The sequence below is a fragment of the Coffea arabica genome, chromosome 7e, assembly GCF_036785885.1.
Source record: "Coffea arabica cultivar ET-39 chromosome 7e, Coffea Arabica ET-39 HiFi, whole genome shotgun sequence".
Lineage (NCBI taxonomy): Eukaryota > Viridiplantae > Streptophyta > Magnoliopsida > Gentianales > Rubiaceae > Coffea > Coffea arabica.
The window spans coordinates 5,342,560-5,364,985 of record NC_092323.1 but is presented as its reverse complement, the minus strand read 5'-3'; the positions used below and the strand labels follow the sequence as shown (position 1 = coordinate 5,364,985).

The following is a 22,426-nucleotide window of genomic DNA, read 5'->3' as shown; positions in this document are numbered from 1 at the left end:
TATAATTTTAATTTGAGCAGAAGAATTTCTTTTTCTTCCAAATCATCCAACATTCACCTTTAGATTGTGTCAAAACGATTATGGACATAGTTAACTAAATATTCTTTCAAAACAAAAAAAAAAACAGCTAATGCAACTAATCGTTCTAAGCCCCAATTCTTTAATTTGTTAGCCAACTAAATATATTGATGAAAGTTCAAGGCAAAACCCAGTGAAGCACAATGTAGTTATTTAAATTCAATTATGTCTTTAAAAATAGGGAACACAAGATATCAGTTAATCATTTGGATTCGGCTAACAACAGCTGTTCAATAAATTTCAACTTTCAGGTATTAATTTTGATATAACCAGTGTGTGAATACACGAGATGCAATAAATGGGATGTGTGTGCTCATATCGTAAATTAATTATAATTAGGTGTATTAATAAATTTTCAGTGGACGCTGATAAAAAACAAACTCCTACTAAAAAAATAAAATGCAATGAAGTGGACACCGATTAGAAAAAAAAATCTCATTTTGTTTTTTTACTATTATGCATACAAAAGCCATCGGCTATCAAAATGCATAACTTGTATTACCATAACTAACTAGGTCGTGTGAAGAAGAAGAAAATTCCTTGTCAGAGTGCATTTCTTTTCTTTATCACTTCCTCGCCATAATTGGCTCGTGCATAAATTATCACGACCGCTATCTCGAGAAAAACCAACCAAGCCGGGTCCTGGTGGTGGCGTGGAACTGGCAATAGACTGGTAGGAATAGGATAAGAATTGAGCTTACAGGATTTCAGCCTTAAGCCCGGACACCGTACGGGAGACCTCCAACCATACAGCGGGCTTTTGTCTGTCTCCTGCAGCGGACTTGTCATTTGACTACTGGCAAAAGTAGGACTACTGCTTTTATAGCACTGCCTATGGCTATGGCGCGTGGACTACTATTCCTGCTGGGACATTGATACGGATACAAGCAAGGCCTATGGTTTCGGGCCTTAAATGAATGGTAGTACTAGTACAACTACAACTACTTTTTGTGCAAAATAAGAACACGGCGAGAGCGAACAACTATTGGTCCAACAAATACTACTTGCGTTTTTATCCCATCCCATGTACTATGGTTTAGGATTGTAATCCAACTGAACTGTTCAATCAAAAACTTGATTCGAATTCGGGTTATCCGAGTTCAAATTGTTAGATAAATCAAGTAAGTCAAGTTTGAATATCCAAATACAATACAATAAGATTCGTTCAGTCTTATCGAGCTTTTTAAATTTAATTTTTTAATATATTATTATTATGAAATTATTCTTATATCCAAAAGAGTGATTGTATTTACGAAATGTTTCGGATCGGATGAAAATTTTTAAAGAACAATAATGTCTTTTAACTAAAAAATTATTAAAAAAATAAAAATTTCTGACTCAAACTCAATAAGGCTCGCATTGACTCGAGCCAATGCGAGTCGAGTTCCAGTTCTGAAAGCAATCATCGAACTCGAAACTCGAACTCGAGTTTCAATAATACTACTCGCTCGAACATCTTTCTTGCATATCGAGTCAAACTCGAGTATAGTTCGAATATAGCGATACTCGAATTCGATTCGAATCGATTACATCTCTGGTATGGCTTCAATCTCCAACTCAACTGAAGCGTGAAGCGTAAATAGAACATGTGTTCTATGGAAAATGAATAATTTACTAATGCATCTGGAAAATGCAACTTTGGGGGATTTATAACAAAAGACGCATTAATTCCAAAAAACAAAAAGCACCATGAAAACATAATTGACAACCATTGATGATTTACAGGAATTGAACGACATTTTTCTAGTTCACAACTCTACAATTCTTCCTTATTTGTCCATCCTGCCCCGTCAGCACACCAATATTGCCCATCTTTACCATTGACACCCCAAAGTCCTTGGAGAAGAGGAAAGGGAACTTGCTGTAGTAGGAGACCATTGCAGCTGTAGTGTTGTCGCTCATAAGAACTTGGTCAGACCCAAGAAGCCCAGAATTGTTCACGAGATTCTTGTAATAGGAGTTGTCGAACTTGCTCACGCTGGCTGCGTCCAGTGGAGCCAGATTGGAATCGGAGCTGGCTTCATTTGGACACAAGCCACGCAAACTGGTTAGAAGCGTTGCGTCTAGAGTTGGATCAGGATTTCCCGCCCCATCAAAATTAAATAGCCTCGGCTTGAAGGTGAAACATTGAGCGAACCCAATGGTGTGTCCACCTGCAGGTTGAAATTGCAAATTTCGAAGAATTAAAGGATTAAGCTTTTTTGCATTAAGGTATTATGAAAGGAGATATCATCATATCAGGACAATTGAACTTGATGATTCCCCCCAAGGAAAAAAAAAAAAGAGAGAGAGTACCTGAAAGCACGACCACGTCTTTCATATCGAGTCCCTTGTCAGTAAACTTTGCGGTGATGTTAGCCAGGGACTCGAAAGGTGAGGGTAGCTGTGTGTTGGCCGCGTCTTCACTGGCAGTAAGGCCGTCTCGGCGGCCCAAAAGCACAGGCCAATACGGCCCTCCTGCCTGAGAAAATTGGTGTTATGTACTTGGGTAAATTTATTAGGAGAAGAACATTGATCAAAGAAATGCAAATGGAAGTGGAACTCAGAACAAGGAGAAGTTCCTTACAAGGTAGACGGCTTCTCGAGCAGCAAGTGCCAATATATCAGCGCAAGAAACAGTGGATGGACAGGCTTTCTCCACATTAGCCTTTATTGCATCAATGACTTCAAATCCTCTAGCTGAATTCTTATTAGGAACTGCATTCTTCTCCCCCTTTATTGTGCTGCTATCGTCCAGTAACACAGATCCCTCGCACCCCTTTACCACCAAACGTAATCTAAATTAACCATCAAGCTCTAGAGACTTGTGCAGGCAAAGTACTTTACTGTGAATTCAAGATTATTCTTAAAGTACCATTAATGCGGATAGTAATTAGTAATAGCATCAGTTGATCCTGACATATTATGCAACTCGTTCAAGACAACATTAATTTCTTCTTTCGTCACACAAGAATGAAAAACTTTGCTGTATGCTCAGTTCCTTCTTTAGTTGAAGTTTTTGGCGTCTTGATGCGGACGGAAATTCGCTTCGGTGATTTGTTTTTACTTTATGTAAAGTAGTTAGTGGTGTTCAATGTGCACGAAGGTGAGGAAAGCATACGAGATAAGAAGTGTGATCACATTAACAAAACAGTCATGAAAGTGCAGGCGTAGAATAGAGGCAGCCATTCGAGTTTCGTTGTAGATGGCAGACCAGACACCATAGCGAACGATCCTGGTTAAGTTGGGACAAGCATCATCGTAAAACTTGTAATCAAGTTGACCATGAACAGAACAACACAGAAAAAAGATGCAGAACCAAGCAAAAGTTGAGGGTCTATAGGCAACTATTCTACTAGGACTCATATTTCGGTGGCACAAGTGCAATAAAACTCGGATTCGAAAGTTAATTGGCTGTGCAGATGAAAAGGAAAATCTGTCCAATTTATAACGGAAGGGAGCAGCTCGTTCTAATATGCATGCTCCCTCGCAAAGAATTGAGAGCGGATAGTGGCAAGGTCACTAAGAAGTAAGATGTCACTTTCAAGTTCCAGTTTTTCAACCCAGTTGGGCGGAACACCACAACTTCTCTCATGGGAGTGAAGATAACAGTCAGCAGTGCACCACCTCAAGGTGTTTTAAGTATACAAATCCTGAGTGCTGGGATGAGGCATATATTTCTCCACAATACACCGAGTCATCAATAATAGACTATCTACCTACATAAATCAAACCTCAAGATTCAGTCGGACATAAAAAAGTTTTTCTACGGAGAAAAACTGGGATGCTGGTGCTCTGCATTTGTCTCCCCAATTATTGTGCTGAGAGAACTGTACCGACCGAGCTCTTTTCATCATTAAAAGGACTACTTTTTTTTTTTAACTAGCTAAGTAGACTGGATGATGAGACGACGAAGACTTAATCTACGCAGGTAATAGCAGCTCGTCAACCTGTGGCCTGTGCAGTGCTGAAATGCTGCTTTTTCTGGACCGAATCATTTCCCTCCACATTTGTTACTACTATGGTCGTGACTTATCTGTTAAGAGTCTAGAAGCGCTGCAATTTGCAACTTACCTGTTAAGAATCTAGTTGCATCAATATATCTTCTGCTCAAAACCAAAACGATCAGCGAATGAGATGAAAGATCTCGCTGATGTGCAAAGAGAACAGGCCAATAATCATATGCGCCTATGTTGGAATCGTGCAAATATTCAGGTCAACTGGGAGATTTTTATTAATGCAGACGCACCATCGCATCGAGGGACATTGGATGTGGTTCAGTTTCTTGCTACTGTGACCACTTGATTAATTAAAAAGTGACCATGACGGCCGGGATATGTATAGTGGCCACGAAAAATGTTGATAATTTGTTGGTATTGTGTTTTGTTCCAAATGAGACACAGAAAAAAGTAGTAGTTTACGCTGCACTCTTATATCTCGAGTCATGTTACATGTCTCTTGTCAAGTTTTGCTTGCATGGCCACTAATTTCAAGAGTGGTTTTTGAAAAGTCAGTTGTGCTATATTCAAAATAGCCTCAACATCCGCTCTTGATTCATTAAGCACGTGATTTTCAGTGGTTGAGCATTATTTCGGATTAGGGTTATTATTTAGTTTGACGAACAAAGATATAGATCGAAATTTTAGGCTTGGTTTGGGAGTTTAGGTCAGAAAAGAGAAGAAGGGAAAACTTAAGTTATGAGAGAAGAGAAGAGATTGTTATGTTATTTAGAAGTTTTGAGAATTAGTGAAATGATTTTGGACATGAAAGTCATGAAATATTTGTTCAAAATATTTTTAAGGATAAAATAAGAATTTTAAAAAATTTTCACAAGCTTCCTCTAACTTTCTCTCCAATTTGGGAGGAAAAATTTTGCCTACTATTCATCATTCCATTTCCTTTCTTTTCTCCCTTGCTAAAAACTCACAAACAAAAGAAAATCAAACTTTCTCTTTTTTCCTTTCTTTTCTGTTCAAATCGTCAACTCCCATATGAACCCTTAGCTTCAGTTTGCAAATTAGAATTTAGCTGGCTGGAGTAGCTCCAGCGGACTGGTAAAAAAGGGGCCCAATAGGAAGTTTGGGCTAAAATTGCTGCTCCAACAGTATAGCACAAATGACGGGCTTGCACTTGTACCTCTTAAGGGAAGAAAATGGAATTAAATTTAGTTTTTACCAAGAAAAAAACGTACGTGTGTGTGTAACAGGATTCCAGTAGCATACCTCAAGATTTTAAATATTCGCGAAAGATAAGTTAATCATAAATTTGCGAAGAAATTCCCAGCCGAAAGTGGTTTATAGTTTAAAATTATAACGTGGGTCACATTCCTATTTTCTATTCTACAAATGATAAAAATCATTGTTTTAAGTAGTTACTCGTCAGCCATTTGAATAAAGTATTATTTAAAATAATTATTATAACACTTTTTGTGATATAATGTTCATGAGATGAGATAAAAATGTGATTAAAAATATAAAAAAAGTGGATTGAAAAATGAGTTATTTGGCAAATTTGAGCTATCCAAATAGATTGATATACCTAATATCCGGCCATGAATTGAGGCATGAATTATACACATTTAAGAGGCGCAAATGACAATGGATTCGGGAACATTGGCTAGAAAGCGAATAAAATCCCCTTACAAAAGGAGAAAAAAAAAAAAAAAAAAAAAAAGGAACAAAATCCCTTGATGCCTTCGGAAGCTGTCAATCTTTCACTTTTTTATATCTATAAAAATCTAAAGATATATGCATGGAAGTTCAATGGTAATACCTTACAACTTGTGGTACTAACATTGAATTAAGTTTACATCAAAACCATTGATCTTAGTACCCTACCAATGCGATACACAGTCGACCAAGCATTTAAAAAGGAATGAAGTAGTAGCATATAAATCTTGATTTCTTATCTATCCTTTTCTTATTTTATTTTTGCATGATTCCTCCCTTTTATTTCTTTCCATCCCCAGCAGCATTCAATCACAAGTCGGAGTGAATTTTTCCCGACAAGCTCCTAATGGGTCGGCCGAATTCCATGCAATTTTGTTTCAGAACAAGGCCCAATCAAGACAAAGAAAAAAAAAATAAAAAATCCCATGATTCGAGCAATCAATATCCACAACGCAAATGATCATATCATATCAGCCACAAATAAAAAACGAAAGAGAAATAAAAAGTTAAACAGATCTGAAGAACGAAGAACAAAGACCATAAACTTGTTCCTTCCGTTGAACACCAAGAAAAATGACAGCTCTTATAACTAAAGCAAAAGAAGTCGATAAACTGTAAACGTACTCCCGTGGCATCCTAGAAACTAACAGAGGTCGTAGCAGCAAAAGTACTCGAGACGGCTATCCGAGCAGTCATAGAAGCAAGAACAACTGCATCAAACAAAACCCATTAAAAGAACCAAAAAATTTATTAAAAAAAATGGCAACAGCTAACTAGCAGTATTAAATCTTGTAATTTTACTCGAAAGGATTGATGGGAATTTCAAGAAGAAACTAGAAAGGATTAACAAGAATGGAGAAGTAAAAGTACCATTCATTGATAACTTTGTCCTGCGCATCTTCCTGTGGAGGGTAGTTGCCGTCTATTGCTTGGACCTGGGGAGGTTCCATCTCAAAACTTGCACTCTTTTTTGTCCGTGAAGACGTAGAAGCGTGGATGGATATGGATGATGGGCCAGTAGCAGTAGTGACTACCGTTGTTGTGTTGTGGGGAGGACTTTTTTAACTTTTTAGATTGAGTGGATATATATCCGATTCCTAAATTCCTAATCAATGGCTTTCCCGCTTACCTTTCCGGATGATTCAATTAGAATTAATTCTTTATTCTTACCATTGTTAACTAGTAGTTTTGACGGAGGGGACTTTACTTTGACCTGGGACTTTACTTTGACCTAATCTTACACAATTCACGATAACGAAACGCCATGCACGGAACGATGTCGTTTCTCGGATTGCCCTGGAAGGTCCCTCGCGTTCGCTTCGCGCGCTATTTCCTCTTTAGTTTCATGGACAAACAAATATTAATCGTTCGACGAAACAGATGCTTAGATGGATTGCTGACTTCGTGGTTTGTGCATCAGTCATCAAAACATTAGCTCCCACTATCCTACTGGGCGCATACAATACATAAGCTCTGTGAAAAATCTTCACAGGCTTCTCCGGTTGCACCCTCCTCCACTCGGTAGTGGCTCCACACCTTGTTGCACCCTTGTTTGGAATGTGAGTTTACACACGAAAATTTTTAAGTTTTCTCTAAACATATGTATGTTCTATTTACCTTTTTATCTTACCTCCATCAAATTTTTTCCATAGAAGTTCCTAAAGATAACAACAATTCAAATGGGCCAAGTCAAAAGCTATTACTGTATGTTCTATGATTGTTGTGATTGAGCAGGTTGTGAAGGATGTTTGAAGAATTGGGGTCTGGCTGGAAGGTTCAAGGCATATCAAGATGCCTTTTGTAAAAAGCTGCACATTTCCTGTTTCTAGTTCTTTTTGCGTTTGTTGATTCTCGGTGTGTTAGTCTGCCGGCAGTTATAGGCTTTTATTGCAGGTTTGCATGTTTGATATACTTGTGTGTTAGCTGTAGGGATCCCCCTCACTAGTGTGTACGTTTTCACTATACCACTAAAAAGAGTTAATTACCCCCAAAATAAAAAAAAAAAGACAAAAAAAAGTTGCAGCATCCTCCACCTCAGTCACAAAAATATTAGGAACGAAAAATGGCACAAGTCTTGTTGCTGCAACAGCTCAAATTTGTGATATTATCTGTCCAAGAAGAAGAAGGAGAAGGCTTACTATTCTCCACAGATCTTATAATGGTAGATCTTCTTCCTCCCAAAGAGTATCTTCCGACAACAGAGGCGCACGGAGAGGGCCACAGATGGGAAGTGGGACACACACAGCAACCTCTTTCAAACATGCTGGCGACATTTCAATCTGTGGATTAGTTGACAAGTAAATTTTGTCTTGCTAGAAAAAATCCTGAAGAGCAGGAGCACAGTGACTTGATCAAATATTCAAAATGATATTTACAATTCTTTCAACTCTGGCCCGGCATGCTTATAAACGTTCCACATCAGAGAAGAAACGCGTTGTTGAATTCTCTGACTGAAGAATCATAATTGGGCTTTGGTTGCTGCTATATTGTTCAAGCCCTACACCTTGTGAATAGACACAAGCTCCTACTTCTGAAAACCCAGGTCCTGCAAACTCTTATGACTATTGTGCTTCTATCTCTCAAAGTATGAACAGAAACAAAGAGGCAAAGAGCCTACTGACAGCAATTCCTATGGCTGCAAGCTACCTACAAGAGCACAATAAGTTCCAATGCATCTGTAAACTGAGGTCTTTATGGAAAACCACGTTAAAATAAGTGTTAGATCGCCTTCCATTTCTGTAATGGTTCACTGTTAGCCTCTCTTCATGAATAACTTCACATAATTGAATCCAGGTGTGGAGATGGACTAGGAAGGACCTCCAATGTTGAATGAGGTGAATGACAGGGCTACCACCTGTAGTGTTAAAGTTTTGTAGCGACATCGTTGGCCAATCTCACTGGAGCAAGAGAACCATGAATGTAGCTGAAGCACAAGGACATTTCAAAGTTAACACTAATTCAACTGCCGACTCAGTAGTCAGCGCTTACAATAGATGGTTCACATGAATGTGGTGAAATGACAAGATTTTAGAGATGATTTGGCATTAATATAGACCTGCTTGTAAAAGTAAAAACTTGCAAAGATGGTGTATAAAATATTAATGAACATTTTAAAGCATAGAGTAACTCTTACTTGTCAGTCAGTTTTCCTTTGGCAATATGCATATCTGAGTATGCAGGGACTTGATCAAGCTTACTGTTTGAGCGCTCTCTTTGGGAATTTGCATCATCCTGTCAACACATAATAGCATAAACAATAATAAACCATAAACATGGAGAAGCCATCCATTAGGACAATGTGCTGAAGTAGTTTACCCTCAATTTCATCCCACTAAGAGACAGACTGCAGGATAAAATATCTGGTGGATGAGAGGTTGTAACAAAACGGTGTTCCAGTAATGTGCTAGCTGAAGCCCTTTCTGCAGGATTCCTACGAAAGCAACAACGCAAAAAATCCTTCCCTTCTGCTGACAGATTTTCAGGTATTGGAGGGGTCTCTTTGAGTACCCTAAACATGGCTGCAGCCTGCAGATTACAAGCTCAAATGAAAGACTAAAAATTGAATCAAAATTTTCTGATGCAAATGGAACATAAGTACACGTGTTGTATTAATCGTATCCTTCTTCTTCTTCCCTCCCTCCATCCCTCTAGAGAAAAAGAAAAATATAAATGTAAATGGGGACAGAATTCCTTGGAATCTTGATTTTAGTAGTTTTATTTAACATATTGCAACAACAAGATCATGCTGACACTGATACATGATAGTAAGTCAACTCTTTTTGTCTATGCTAGTTAGTACCATGCATAAGGTGCCTTGTACTATGGCATAAAATCCTATAGGTTCTAGTGTAAGGTACCGACACAATCTCATGAGAAATTAAGACAAACTCTATTTAATGAGTTGTGCTTAATTCAATCATGAAAGAGAACAAAGGAAGAAGTGGAAGGAAATGGTTCCAGCTAATCAACCAAAAAAATTTATCAAAGAGATCATATTCAAAAATGTTATTCTGCACTTGAAGTGAATCAAGAAAAGCAAACAAAATGTGCGAATTTTCCAACATTCTGAGGGAGCTACCACCAGAAAGCAAGCTTATTAATCAGCTAATATCAAGTAAATTCAACGATAAAAATGAACATCGGAGCTTACCCCTTCATACTCACTCCATGGAGGTTTTCCATTCAACATTTCAATAATTGTACAACCCAAACTCCATATATCTATAGCCAATGCCAGATCGCTATTAGAATCCTGTTGCATCACAGATTGCAAGAGCTGCATGAAATAAACTAATATCAGATCTAGAAGGCGAGACAATGTGCTTTCAGAAACATTATCTTGGAGAAGATTATACCTCTGGGGCCATCCAATATGGGCTACCTTTTAAAGAAAGATTAGCAGCATGGCCGCTGAGCTGCAGAAAGAGAAACCTTTAAGTTTGATCATGATAAAAATCAGAAATAGCCTGCCAACAAGAAGTCAAAGTAAATAGCAACAAAAGAATTTTCAATATATGAAGAGATGACATCAGATGACATGATCACAACATCAATAATTCTTCCGTTGGTACCACCAAAACCTCAGATCTAATCTTACAGTTCCCTGGAACTATGAAATTCAACCTTGAAAAAGTGCAGTACTGATGTTTCATTGGCAAGGAAAGGCTCTATAACAACTTGCTATATGTTCAAGCTGAGATATTTTTCCACAAAGTTTGATTCCTCAACAGCTTTTTGTTTTTACTTTAGGAGCATAAAAATTCTTTATAATTGATATAATGTGCTTCAACTATATTTTATAAAGAGCATAAAAATTTATAACCATATTTTATGAATGTCCCAAGATCAAATAATGTGCTTCAACCTCACCAAACACTGAACTTAACGTCGATTTTGTAGAAAGAATTAAGGCAATCCTCACCTCCAACACCGCAAAGCTTTCCTAGCTAGCTACCCTTGCTGTTGCCTTAACCAAATCATAACCCAACAATATATGATGTATCAAAATATTATGATGCAACAAGTATCAATGTTCATACAACAGTTAAGGAGAATGCTGAATACATTGCCTGGCCGCAAAACAGGAAGAGAGAGAGAGAGAGAGAGAGAGGGAGGGAGAGGGGGAAAAGGGGCGGGTGTTGAGGACTGAAGAGTTCAATCAACAGCAAACTCCAAAAAAACAAGTAAGAAAATTCTTTGTATATATAGGCCTTTTTTAACAAACAATAATTTCCCTTCTTTCATTTCAAAATGATACAAACTGTAGTAGATACAGAAATCATCACCTACATGTTTGGCCATCCCAAAATCAGCAAGCTTCACAACCCCATAAGCATCCACAAGCAAATTTGCCCCTTTGATATCCCTATAAAATCCGGTGATGGTCAAATTTATGTGAAGTAAATCTCTAAACTCAGATGTAGGTCTTACGACAGAAATTCAAAAGGGGATCACCCGAAATAGAAAACAGGCAAAGGTTACAGCAGAGTATAACATGAAATCTTCATACAATCTCTAATAACAGATGCACAAGGCGTGGAAAGGCTCCCCTTATTACAATCCATTTATTGGCAAATCAAAGAAGCAGGAAATCTACCGCGCCAGACTCCACTTGGCCGCATTAGTAAATCCTGAAACCAGACTTTGGAGTATTGAATTTACCTGTGTATTGTTTTCGTACTGTGCAAGTAAGCTAGCCCACAAAGAATATGGCGAGTAAAGTTCCGTACAACAGATTCCGTAATTGCTCCACAGTGGTCGTGAATGAATTTATTGATTGAACCAGGATGAACATACTCTAAATATATGTAAAACCGATCACCAACCTACAGAATCAAGAAATTGCCTTAAGGCCTGTAAAGAGGTCACTGAGGAGCATAATGAATGGCCCACTGGAATACTTACTACTTCACTACCATAATATTGCACAATGTTCGGATGCTTGAGATGACTGAGAACCTTAATTTCCTGAGACAATGATATAACATTTAAAGAAACAGTCAATTTTGTGGCTTGAAAAGTAGAAAATGGAACCTGTAGCCAAAATTTTGGTACTTAATTTCAAACCATCAAAGACAAAAGGCAAAATGCAGGGAAAAACTAATTTTGCTTCAGAAAATAGGCATGCAAGTACATGGAAATGTAGTATTCCCCACAAATGTCATCAGAACACATATAACACTAAAATATTGTTTGAAACCTAATCAAGAGTGATCTGTTAAGTGTGTTTAATCAAATGCCTTGAAAAGAGATGAACACAATTTGCCCTTAAAAAAGTGCACAAACAAGTTGTACATTCAACTGATTGAATTATTAGCATATTCTCATGAAGCATGGCTAACCAGAAAAGAAACAAGGAGCTGTGACTGCTTTAATTACAATAATAGCTGTAACTGATACACTTTTTTTTCTACTACAAATAATTTTCTTGTCGTTTACTTGCCAATATCACTGTGGACATGATGGATGGGATGCAGTTTTCATGCTTTTCCTAAAAGTTTTGTCAGATAGAACACAAATATTCTCAAAGTTGCCAACTTGAAATGTTGTGTTGGCCAATAGGATGGTCATTATCAGCTAATAGAAGCAGCCAGAAAAAGTCGGATTTAGCAGCACACTCTGTATTTTTCAAATATGAATTACCAAGCTAAAGAATCAAGCAGAAGACCAACAAAGTAAAACACAGCACAACAGAATGCATACTCGAAACTTACCTGCTCTAACTGCCTTATGCACTCAGCAGATTTTGGGTCATCTGGCAACATTTCAACCTCTTTCATTGCACATAAAGCTCCAGTTTTTCTGTCAAAAAGAACAATCTAGCAAATGTATAGAAAATAGAAAAGAATTGGAAAAATGTTCAGAATTTCCATACTTGTTGGAGGCCACGTAAACACTTCCAAAAGTCCCACGCCCAATGAGCTTTCCCTTTTGCCACTGACTTTTGATGGGAGCTATATCCAGTTTAGGAGTTAGCTGGGGAATAAGGGTAGGCTGTGAAGCCATGGCAAATCCTGGAGGGAGAGGTAAGGGATGGACACTGACACTGGCTTGAGCATTGCAATCATGTCGTGGCACTGAGGTCTCACTTGATAGCTTGTTACACAATGGTGATGCAGGCCCATTAGGACTTTTGGAGAGGTTAATTTTTGGACTAGGCAGTGAAGAATTATCTACAGGAAAAGCAGCTATCTCAGAGGAGCTTTGATAGGAGAATCCAGGAACTAGTGTTGAATCCAGAGAAGGCATCTCTGGTGCAGACCAAACTTGAAAAAGACTCGGTGGAGTCATGTACTGAGGTTTCAAAACATCCCCAGCATTTCTGTGTGGGCTAAGTGCAGGACTTGCATAAGGACTAGCAGGAGCACTAAGGGGAGTACTCATTCTATAGTTATCGGGATTTCTCTCTGAACCATTCACCTTTGGAGGTGACTTCCTAGATGACCAATTGTCAGTATTTTCTACATTTTTCTGAGCATCTTGGCTTATTAACCTGCATAAGCATGATTTGAAAACAACATCGATAAAGGTCAAGCTTTTCCAGATTCAGAGGGCATCAGGAATGCAAATCCAATGGAGTGGTTTAGTTGTATGACGAAAGACACAGCAAATGGTGCAATGAAAAATCAAATGTTGCAATTATCTTAAAAACATAATTGTTAAAGATCCCTATGGAGTAAAAGTGTATAATTCTAGATATTTAACTTTATAACTTTTTCATCCAACTCAACCAACAGATGGGCTTCAGGATCTCTGCTCCTAGTATTGGTTTTTGCTCCAAAGAGTTTGAGAATAAAAATTTCAAACGATTGAAAATCCACATGTAGAACAGGTCATGTTTCAGGCAAATAAATTCTAGATTGATAAGCTTAAAGTATGAAAAAATAAATGATTGGATAAGAATAGATTGAGCATCCAAATCTGGATTTTCAACTGCATTAACCCACATTTACAGGTTGTTGACATATTCTGCTGCCTTTGACTAGTGTTATATCTCTCCGTTGCAATCTCTGTAGCACCTTCCTAATAAATTAAAATTTCTCGTTAAAACTCTAATCTTGAAGCTTTGCCACTTGTCAATTGAGTATATTTCCAAAAATACTAACCATGCTAATCCTCTCTCTAACCAAAAAGCAGCACGAGTATAATCAGTGCAACGAAAAAATATGTCTGCCATAATCTGGTACCTAAACAACCAATTCTTAATAGTTATTCATTCCAACCGAGCTGAAAATGTACACAACCGACCATCTTCAGAATCTCATTTAAAGCTTGAAACGAAGCATTGCATTTTTAAAAAATTCACCCGTGAAGAATGGAGGATATTTATAGTCTAACCAGCCTCCAATAAGCCAAATAAAATGCTGAAGATTTCTGAGCTTGTGAAGGGCAAGAAAAAACCAAGCTTTTAAGTGCAATTATGATTAATTGTAGGTATATAAAATAAAACGAATCATTAACGTTCATTACTTGGAATGTGAGCCAGAAGTATCAATTTATTTTCCTATTTACCTCCCAGCCGCATTGCTCGACGTGGCTGCATCATTAGTCATAACTCCATTGAGACAATCGCTCTTCTCTTTTTCTTTCTCCTCTGCGCCAGACTCCCTTTGATGCGCCTCCCCCGGCGACGGCAGAGGGACATTTTTTGACATTGTCCTGTCGGAAGCAGATTTAGAATCACGACGGAGCAACATCTGCAATTCCGGCAAGGGAAGGGGTTGAGGAGACGGCGGAGCGGCAGCCGCAGCAGCTGGGGAAAAAGCGCCCATAGATAATCTAGCAGGCGAATCGTCGAAAGAAGCCCGAGTGCTGCGCGAGAATTCGACGTCGCAATCGGTCAAATGCCGGAGCTTTTTGGCTCGCGTGAGCAGACGGCCGCTCCGACCACCGCGGCTGGAGAACAGAGACGGTTTTGCAGCGTAGCGGCCGCTGATTATGCTATCATCGGAAGTTGATTTGGTGGAGGAAGACGAGGAGAATGAAAATGCGTTTTGCAACCAACTGGCTGTTGGCTTTTTCATTGTTAGTGGAGAGGACAATGTGGTGGGCATGCATTGTACGGTGATATGGTCGCTCCGGTGTTCATGGGCAAGGAAATTATGGATTTCAATTCGCAAAATTTAAAATTTTATTCGAGCTATGAGAACCAACCAACCGTAGGAAGATGGAGCTTAATTGAATCAAGAAAACAAACTAAAATTCACTAAACAAAATGCAAATCTAATCAAGGAGGAAGAAGATGAAGCAAAAATCTGAAGAAACGCGGTTACGAGAAGAACGTAGCTCCACCAGACAACCCAAAAAAAAAAAAAAAATGGAGGAGTGGGGAAGACCGCGGAGAGAGAAGGAGGCTGTCTCCCTCCAAAGGTCAATATGTCCTGCCACTTTTTAAAATTAGCTAAGGTCGACAGTTAGACTTTTTCTCTTTTCTGTTTCTGTTTTCCTCATTTTCCCTTTTTGCAATTTGTTCACCCCTATTTTTCACAAATTTCTCCCTTATCATCCTCGTATAGAGTGGAACGGGATTGAGAAAAGTTGTTCAATTCACTCTGTCTATTTGGATTTTTAAGTACCAACTACCAACCTCAAACGACTTCACAAAAAGCGTGTTCCAAATTACTTTTAGTTCTCAAAATTACAGTTAGAAGTGAACCCCCCCAAAAAAATATTAGTTTTTAGTTTATTGTGTCTTTAAATAAATCAAATTTCTTTTTGAATTAATCTTTTACACACTGATTGTGTATACACTTTCACCGTTAAATACATAATAATTCCAATCATGATGATGTATGCACCGTGAGTGTATAAAAGGTTTACTTAATTTGTTTTATAATCAAAGGTTAAAACCAAGTCCTTATACCCATTTATGAACAAGCCCAAAGTCCACTTGGATTTTTCTTTTTTATCTTGTAAAGTAAGTAACTTTTTACCTTCTTATTATATCAAAAAATTTACTCTTTCTTGTTAGAAATGTACGATTAGTTATGATTAGTTTGAAAATAGAAAAAATAATTTAAGCAACCTTTCTTGTAAGTTACACTCATAATCAAGTGCTATTTTCTATGCTTTGGTAACTAGGAAAGAGCACATACAACACACTAGATAATCGAGTTTAACTTTGAGTGTTTATAAATAAAATAAAATAAATTTTGTTACTCAAAAAGAAAAAGATTATAAGGTTAAGGGGACAAAGTGATGCATGCAAGAAACTAGGGGTGTAAAGTGAAAACTAAGCAAAATCGATAAAAATATATATATTAGAATTTAAACTACAAATAATGTATAAAAAATTGGCACTTTTGATTTACTAATAATTTTAGTTGTTCTTTTTTTTAAATATAAATAAAAATAAAAATACTCCTAGTTGTTAGTTGTTACTCCGTCCACCGTTGGGCATATCTGGACATAAGAGAAAATTGTGTAGAAAAACTCTCTATCAGTGAAACTCGTTCTAAAGATGAAACACCAAAAATTTACCTGCAAGAAGCAATTAAAAATTACAAGTTTAAGCGATAAATATAAATATAAAAATTTATAAAGTAAAAAAAAAATTATAGAGTAACATTTTTCGACTTTATATTACCATCGCGCAGCTGAGTTATCTTTCACTTTATTTTAATAGAGTAGCATTTTCCAATTTTATATATTACAGTTATCGGAATATAGTGTTGACTGATGACCCAGTCGCCTGTCGCATAGGGGCTGGCACGGAATGCCAAACAGTTCGCCGTACAACCTCGAACCCAGTAAGCCTGGCGGAGCCTCAGAGAAGAAATCAATGAAGAAAGTCTACGGAGCCTGCCTCCGGAAGACCGAGAAAATTTTCCACGCTCACTATACTTTGCATTTGACTCTCTTCATTTGCAAGCCAAAAAATATGTACTGTATAAAAAAAAAAAAGAAGGGATGATGCATGTGAATATGGTAAATGAGGTTCCAATTGGATTGTTGAACTTGACTGCAAATTGGTTTAAATCCATTTTTCTGTCATGTTACTTATGCAAAAGATAAAATAAGTGGATTTAGTACATATTCTCAATTAATTTTAAGGAAAAATCGTTCAAAATATTTTTTATATTTTACAAAATGACTTTTTTTTGTTCTTCATTTTTAAAAGTGTAATTTTGCGTCCCTTACAAATTGACGTTGATCAAATTTGGTCCCTACCTAAATTTTCGACTAATTTTATGTTCGAATCCACCACGTGCCTTACGCGTAATCAGTTTTTAAGAACAAAATTGTCAAATCAAATTTTACATAATCCGATTCATGGTCCCTCACATTTCACAAAATGAATTTTTTCATCCCTAACATTTTACGAAATAAATTGTTTCATCTCTCAGATTTTACAAAATGAATTTTTTCATCCCTCATATTTTTAAAAATAAATTTTGCATCCCTTATTGATCATGTGCACCAATAATCTCTTTTTTTTTTAAAACCCATGTATATATCTATTTGATTTCAGTTAAATAGTACGAATAACGTATAATATATCTCTACTTGATTTCACCTAAATAGGCTAATCGTAGTTATATATATGCTATTCAATAGATATATACAGGAATTTAAAACTAATAATTTTGTTTTAAACTTATGTAAATATCTATATGATTTCACAATGTGAACCTATTCAATATTTGTGACTATCTCTTTTGGTAATAATTTATTTATTGAGTTGTATAATAATACCATCTAATTCGAATTCTATAGTTATGCTAACAAATTGCAATTTGAATCTAAAATTTCTACTCGTCACTTTTAAGACCAAGAGTTGAATTATTTGCCTTGTGATTGTCTTTAATTTGAAAGTGCCAATCACTTATTCTTTTTATCATATTTTTCTTTGTTTATTTTTTCTATCCAAATTTATTTTGATATAAACATTCGATAATATTTAGGATTAAATGTCTTATTTGTTTTTAATTATCGAGTAAAATAAAATAAATATAAGTGAATAACTAAAAAAAATTTTAAATTCATGTATATATCTATTTGATTTCACTTGAGTAGTACGGATAACATGTAATACATCTCTATTTGATTTCACCTGAAATCAAATAGATATATGCATGGATTTTAAAAAAAATTATTCGCACACATGATCAATGAGGGATGAAAAAATCTATTTTGAAAATGTGAATGATGAAAAAATTTATTTTGTAAAATGTGAGGGATAAAAAATTTCATTTTGTGAAATGTGAGGAACCATGAATTGGATTATGTAAAATTTAATTTAACAATTTTGCCCTCAAAAAATAATTACGTGCAAGACACGTAGTGAATTCCAACAGAAAACTAGTCGGAAATCTAGGCAGAGACTAAATTTATTAATATGAATTTCAAAATTAGCTTTTCAACTTTTTTTAAGAACACCAATAAACTATTAAATTAGCCTTTTTAATTATAAATAAGAACGCATGAGTTACTCTGACTAATCTAATTTTTAAAAATCAATTCTACAAAATCAATTTTACAAAATTAAAATCAATTGTCAAAATTTGAAAATTTGACCTTAAGAGTAGTCACTAGTGATCATTCTTTATCTGTCCAAAAATCTTATCCAAACACGAACATGTTACTACATAAAAAGGAATATTCAACCTTAATCTGCTACACATGAAATATTCAAAATTTACAACTGTTTGATCTAGAAGTTGACAAAAGGAAATTCAGTCTTGAATTGAGAATTGAGGTCAAGGCTTCTTACCATTTCAAATTTCAAGTACAATCGAGAATTTTATTTGATATATGGACAGCTACGCAACCTTGGGTCCTATTAGTCAGAGACCAAGTTATGACCTCATGTACTTGTGTCGTTAGAAGACCTACAAGCAACATTTATTAATTGATGGATTAATTGATGGATTCTGAGTTTTAATGCGCCCGTGTGGCGATTAAGTACGCATTCTTCCAAGTCGCACAAAAGCAGTCCGCCAATCAAAACTGCCGCCAACAGACTGGGTCTCATGGACACAGTCCACCTTATCAACATAGAAGAAGCCCACTAACCAAGCATATTATCAAGCACTCCAATCTAGAAAGTGTCCATCTTATCAACATAGAAGCCCAATAATCTAGTACATCATCAGGCACTCCATTCTAGAAAGTTTCATTCCTATGCTTGACACATTAGCCAAACTTGACATGCCTCCAAATGCACTAGGAAAGACAAATGTTGTATGTAGAGATGCAAAAATTTTCATTGGTTGTCGGGGTGCTAATCAGGGGATTAACACCATACAACTAGAACATATCAGTCGTTTTTTCAATTTTCTTCCAACTGTCTCAACAACCATTCTTCGTAGATGAACTAAAAGCCTCTGCAATTGCTATCCAGCTGAAATATTACACGAGCAATTCACCAACACTGAACATCCAAGTAGGAACCCACCAATGCATACATCCAGAATAAAATTGAGCATTCTGACTCGTCTCTGTGTGTGTGTGTGTGTGTGTTCATTGAGCATTCTAAGCGAAAGTCAACACAGCAAGCCTGGGGATTTCATGCTTTGCCTACTATGCACTCTCCGAGTCTTGCATCTTTGAAGCCAAAATCTTACATACAGGCATCGCCTCATTCTTACTCAGAAGCTTCAAGGTTGGATGAACATCAATCTCATGCATCAGTACTTTATCTTCAATATCTAGTTTACTTACATCCACCTCGATCTTTGGAGGGATGTGCTCAGCTGGACATAAATATCTTAGACTCCTCCTCACAATATGTAGATAACCTCCTGCTTTTACAGAGAAAAGAAAAGAGCAGAAATTCACATAAGTGTCACGATTATCTCACAGGAGTTAATGACGTGCAAGAAAGTTTAACAACCATTTGCAAGAAAGAGTAGAACTACAAATTTTCAACATTCAAAACCAGATGAAAGAGATAGGTGCCTAATTCCACAGGCATCAAAATTTTGGTCCCCTTATCAATTTCTAAAACAGAAAGACAGTAACAACTAATCAAATTGGTCAAGAAATATTTGCCTTTCCCATTTCTGGATATTTCAAAGTAATGATGCTGGAATTTATCAAGTTGAAAAATGGTCAAAACAATAGGCACATACAATGAAGTCCATTCTTTCAAAGCATCGACAAGACAAATTCTATATGTTTAATATGACAAGATAAAGACCAAAACATTTCTTCATCTAAATTCTAACGCATTTGATTTCGACCAGGTCGGCAAAAACCTACACCATTAATCTCAATGGCGAGTGGGTTTGCCATAATGAAGCAGAAATCTAACAAATAGTAGTGAAAATCAAGTCAAAACATAACAACAGAAAACATACCATATTCTAGATATACAATCACCAAGATATCTCAGAAGGAGCAAAAGAATAGGAGTAAAATAGTAGGACCAAGTACAACCATTAGCAGCACCTATTTATCATGGACCCTGGTCATACATGGTGATTCTAGAAGACACACAAATATTACCACTCGCATTCTGACAGACATAAACAAAATTAAATGATGAGTGATGATATTACACCAAATGCTCCTTTTAAACTTTTCCTGAAAGGATTAAGCGGGGTTTGATGCAATAGCACAACCTCAGAGGAAAGGCACCTAAGAATAGTCGATAATGGACGACCATATCTTTTGAGCCCATAAAGTAATGCCTAGTCCTAGCTACGGCATGCATCTCATTTAGAATAGAAACTAAAAAGTTTAAACCATTCCTCAATAAGATAACTTAGTTTAGCTTCACAGCAATCACCCTTGTTTACTTCCTCCAGTTTCTATACACTCCTCCTGCAAACATACCCCATTGGGAGAATTAGCATAAGCCAACCAATAGAAAAGTGACTTCTCCTCTATGTTCACCTTAAGCTCCTATCAAATCATAAAGCTGGTCAATCTGTAAGTCCTCATCTTCGAAATCCATAAACAGATTTGAAAAGAGTTCAATTGATTAAAATACAGAAGCCATATTGAGATGGAAATAGTTGGACAGAAAAAGAAGAGCAAGCTGCTAAACATAAAAGCTCTTTGTGAGTTTCAGGTCAAAAGCAAAATAAGAATAATTAGAAAGTTTAATAGTCTGAAAAAGAACTCCCTCCAATGAAGAAGAGAAATGGGTAGAAACAGATAAAAATGGTACTAAATTCTGTCAAATGATAGAGAACAACCTCTCAAAACCTAATTTGTCCATAGTCATTTGTTTTCTTTCCAAAACTCGCAAAAGCCTAAAGAAAGCTTTCAAGTTATCTCTTCTCTTCTCTTCTTCACGAACTAAGCCTAAAAGATTTCACAATTTATAGCTCACCCATCCTCAAATTACAGAAAAATTTCAGCCAAGTGTAGCATTAAGAAGGAAAAGAAAAGGATAAGCTCATAAAAGGTAAAAGCAACAAACTAACGTTTAGTTTTTACATTTGCACTACAAATTTTTGGGCGTCACCAATCGAAGCTGCCATGAGCCATCTCAATCAGCTAATGCGCAACTAAATCACCTTGACACTAATCGTTTCACAAATGCTACAATAATCCTCTCTTTTCCGTTTCTAACTAAAATCCTCCCATAAATAGCAAATTCTCAACATGTTAAATGTGAAAATTGGAAAAAAAAATATAAAGAAAGAAATGTGAAGAAAAATAACAGAATGCGTAGCAAAGAAAAATGGACCTTTTTGAATCCCGGGACAAACATCTTCCCCTTTAAAGACGAGGGGCACATCCACCTTTATTTCCTTTCCATCCTCGGCCCATGCAAACACCAAGTTCATTATCTCCCCTGTCTCTTCATTTCTATGAATCTATAATCAAATACTCAAGGAATTAGCACAATGTCCATTTTTGCAATACAACACAATTATTAGCATGTCCTACCACCTGCACTCTAAGCTACTACTACCACTTAAAACACACTGATCGGCGGCCTGACCAATCATTTGTCCGCCAAATTGAATTAAAAAAAATGGGGATTCCTGAGTGACGCAGCGCATACTTGCCTTGATGGGAAGCACTCTGCCGGAGTCAATCAGAGTAGAAGAACCCGACCCGGCCCGGATTTGGAGCGGAAATGTGGTTGAATAAAAGAAAGGGAGCTGCACAGAGTTAAGAATAGCTTTAATCTGCTTCTTCTCGGTGGTGAGGAGGCGTTTTCTGGAGACGGATGACGAAGGAGAAACGGACGTGGGATCGCCCGGCTTCGTTTGGATGTAGCTCTGAGAGAATACGACGGCCGGGATGCGGCCTTCGGCCCTGTCTCTGGCGGAGCCTCTGCTTCCTGTGACCTCTCTTGGAATGGCTTGGATGGTATGGTAAGATCGGAGTTTGGGAGTCTCCGCCGCTCTTTTGAGGCTTCCGGCAGCCGCGCGCCACCACGTGGACATTGTATTGCGGAAATGCTGAAAGATTCAGTAATGACTCGAATGTAGGGTTGATTGTTGTAGATTGTCTTCAAGGGGTTTAAGCCTTTGGGCTGAACTTGTAAATGTATGGGCTTAAATGTGGCTGGGTAAACCAACTGGACCGTAAATATTAAGGGGCTTTTGGGCGTCTAAATGCAACGGAAAAGTGTGGTGGTTGGATCGTCAAGTGCAGTAATTCTAATTTTTGAATTCTTATGCGACTTGAAATAAAAGGCTTGTTGTATACTGGTAGTAATAGCTTACTGTATTGATTTTGTCATAGACGAGCAGGCAAAACTGTATTTGTCGGATCAAACTCGAGTAACTTGGTAC

The 22,426-nt window shown here is 37.0% G+C and overlaps 3 protein-coding genes and 1 long non-coding RNA gene across 5 annotated transcripts; all 4 read right to left on the bottom strand.

Moving 5' to 3' along the window:
• Nucleotides 1–1,724: 1,724 nt before the first annotated feature.
• On the bottom strand, nucleotides 1,725–3,485 carry LOC113701432 (peroxidase 10-like). 2 transcript variants are annotated; one of them, XM_027222086.2, is made up of 4 exons: nucleotides 3,199–3,485; nucleotides 2,645–2,836; nucleotides 2,374–2,539; nucleotides 1,725–2,231 (listed from the first exon to the last, which is right to left on the bottom strand). In XM_027222086.2, the coding sequence occupies exons 1-4, from the start codon at nucleotides 3,421–3,423 to the stop codon at nucleotides 1,822–1,824; spliced, it is 993 nt and encodes a 330-aa protein (XP_027077887.2). In that variant the 5' UTR covers nucleotides 3,424–3,485; the 3' UTR covers nucleotides 1,725–1,821. The 2 variants fall into 2 exon arrangements, with proteins under 2 accessions (XP_027077887.2, XP_027077888.2); XM_027222087.2 differs by lacking the exon at nucleotides 3,199–3,485 and adding an exon at nucleotides 2,933–3,171.
• A 2,683-nt stretch (nucleotides 3,486–6,168) lies between these two features.
• LOC113702271 (uncharacterized) lies at nucleotides 6,169–7,038 on the bottom strand. Its single transcript, XR_003451099.2, has 2 exons — nucleotides 6,597–7,038; nucleotides 6,169–6,436 (listed from the first exon to the last, which is right to left on the bottom strand). It is a non-coding gene; the product is annotated as an uncharacterized lncRNA (long non-coding RNA).
• A 974-nt stretch (nucleotides 7,039–8,012) lies between these two features.
• LOC113701294 (mitogen-activated protein kinase kinase kinase 5-like) lies at nucleotides 8,013–15,122 on the bottom strand. The gene is made up of 11 exons (XM_027221880.2): nucleotides 14,238–15,122; nucleotides 12,601–13,218; nucleotides 12,440–12,527; nucleotides 11,631–11,693; nucleotides 11,388–11,551; nucleotides 11,016–11,091; nucleotides 10,082–10,141; nucleotides 9,877–10,002; nucleotides 9,042–9,251; nucleotides 8,860–8,957; nucleotides 8,013–8,649 (listed from the first exon to the last, which is right to left on the bottom strand). The coding sequence occupies exons 1-11, from the start codon at nucleotides 14,777–14,779 to the stop codon at nucleotides 8,589–8,591; spliced, it is 2,106 nt and encodes a 701-aa protein (XP_027077681.2). The 5' UTR covers nucleotides 14,780–15,122; the 3' UTR covers nucleotides 8,013–8,588.
• Nucleotides 15,123–18,764: 3,642 nt separating this feature from the next.
• Nucleotides 18,765–22,129, bottom strand: LOC113702350 (uncharacterized). The gene is made up of 3 exons (XM_027223514.2): nucleotides 21,692–22,129; nucleotides 21,367–21,496; nucleotides 18,765–19,468 (listed from the first exon to the last, which is right to left on the bottom strand). The coding sequence occupies exons 1-3, from the start codon at nucleotides 22,073–22,075 to the stop codon at nucleotides 19,248–19,250; spliced, it is 735 nt and encodes a 244-aa protein (XP_027079315.2). The 5' UTR covers nucleotides 22,076–22,129; the 3' UTR covers nucleotides 18,765–19,247.
• Nucleotides 22,130–22,426: the final 297 nt, after the last annotated feature.

Bases quoted from the DNA above. Each gene is read 5' to 3' on its own strand.
- LOC113701432 (XM_027222086.2), bottom strand. From the start codon at position 3,423: ATGAGTCCTAGTAGAATAGTTGCCTATAGACCCTCAACTTTTGCTTGG. The intron at 2,837-3,198 runs GTGATCACACTT...TTGGTGGTAAAG, and splicing joins TTCATGACTGTTTTGTTAAT to GGGTGCGAGGGATCTGTGTT. The intron at 2,232-2,373 runs GTACTCTCTCTC...TTCAACCTGCAG, and splicing joins AGACGTGGTCGTGCTTTCAG to GTGGACACACCATTGGGTTC.
- LOC113701294 (XM_027221880.2), bottom strand. From the start codon at position 14,779: ATGCCCACCACATTGTCCTCTCCACTAACAATGAAAAAGCCAACAGCC. The intron at 13,219-14,237 runs GTAAATAGGAAA...ATGCTTATGCAG, and splicing joins TCGAGCAATGCGGCTGGGAG to GTTAATAAGCCAAGATGCTC. The intron at 8,958-9,041 runs GTAAACTACTTC...ATGTGTTGACAG, and splicing joins TTAGTGGGATGAAATTGAGG to GATGATGCAAATTCCCAAAG.
- LOC113702350 (XM_027223514.2), bottom strand. From the start codon at position 22,075: ATGTCCACGTGGTGGCGCGCGGCTGCCGGAAGCCTCAAAAGAGCGGCG. The intron at 21,497-21,691 runs GCAAGTATGCGC...ATTTGATTATAG, and splicing joins GCAGAGTGCTTCCCATCAAG to ATTCATAGAAATGAAGAGAC. The intron at 19,469-21,366 runs GTCCATTTTTCT...CTGTAAAAGCAG, and splicing joins TTGTCCCGGGATTCAAAAAG to GAGGTTATCTACATATTGTG.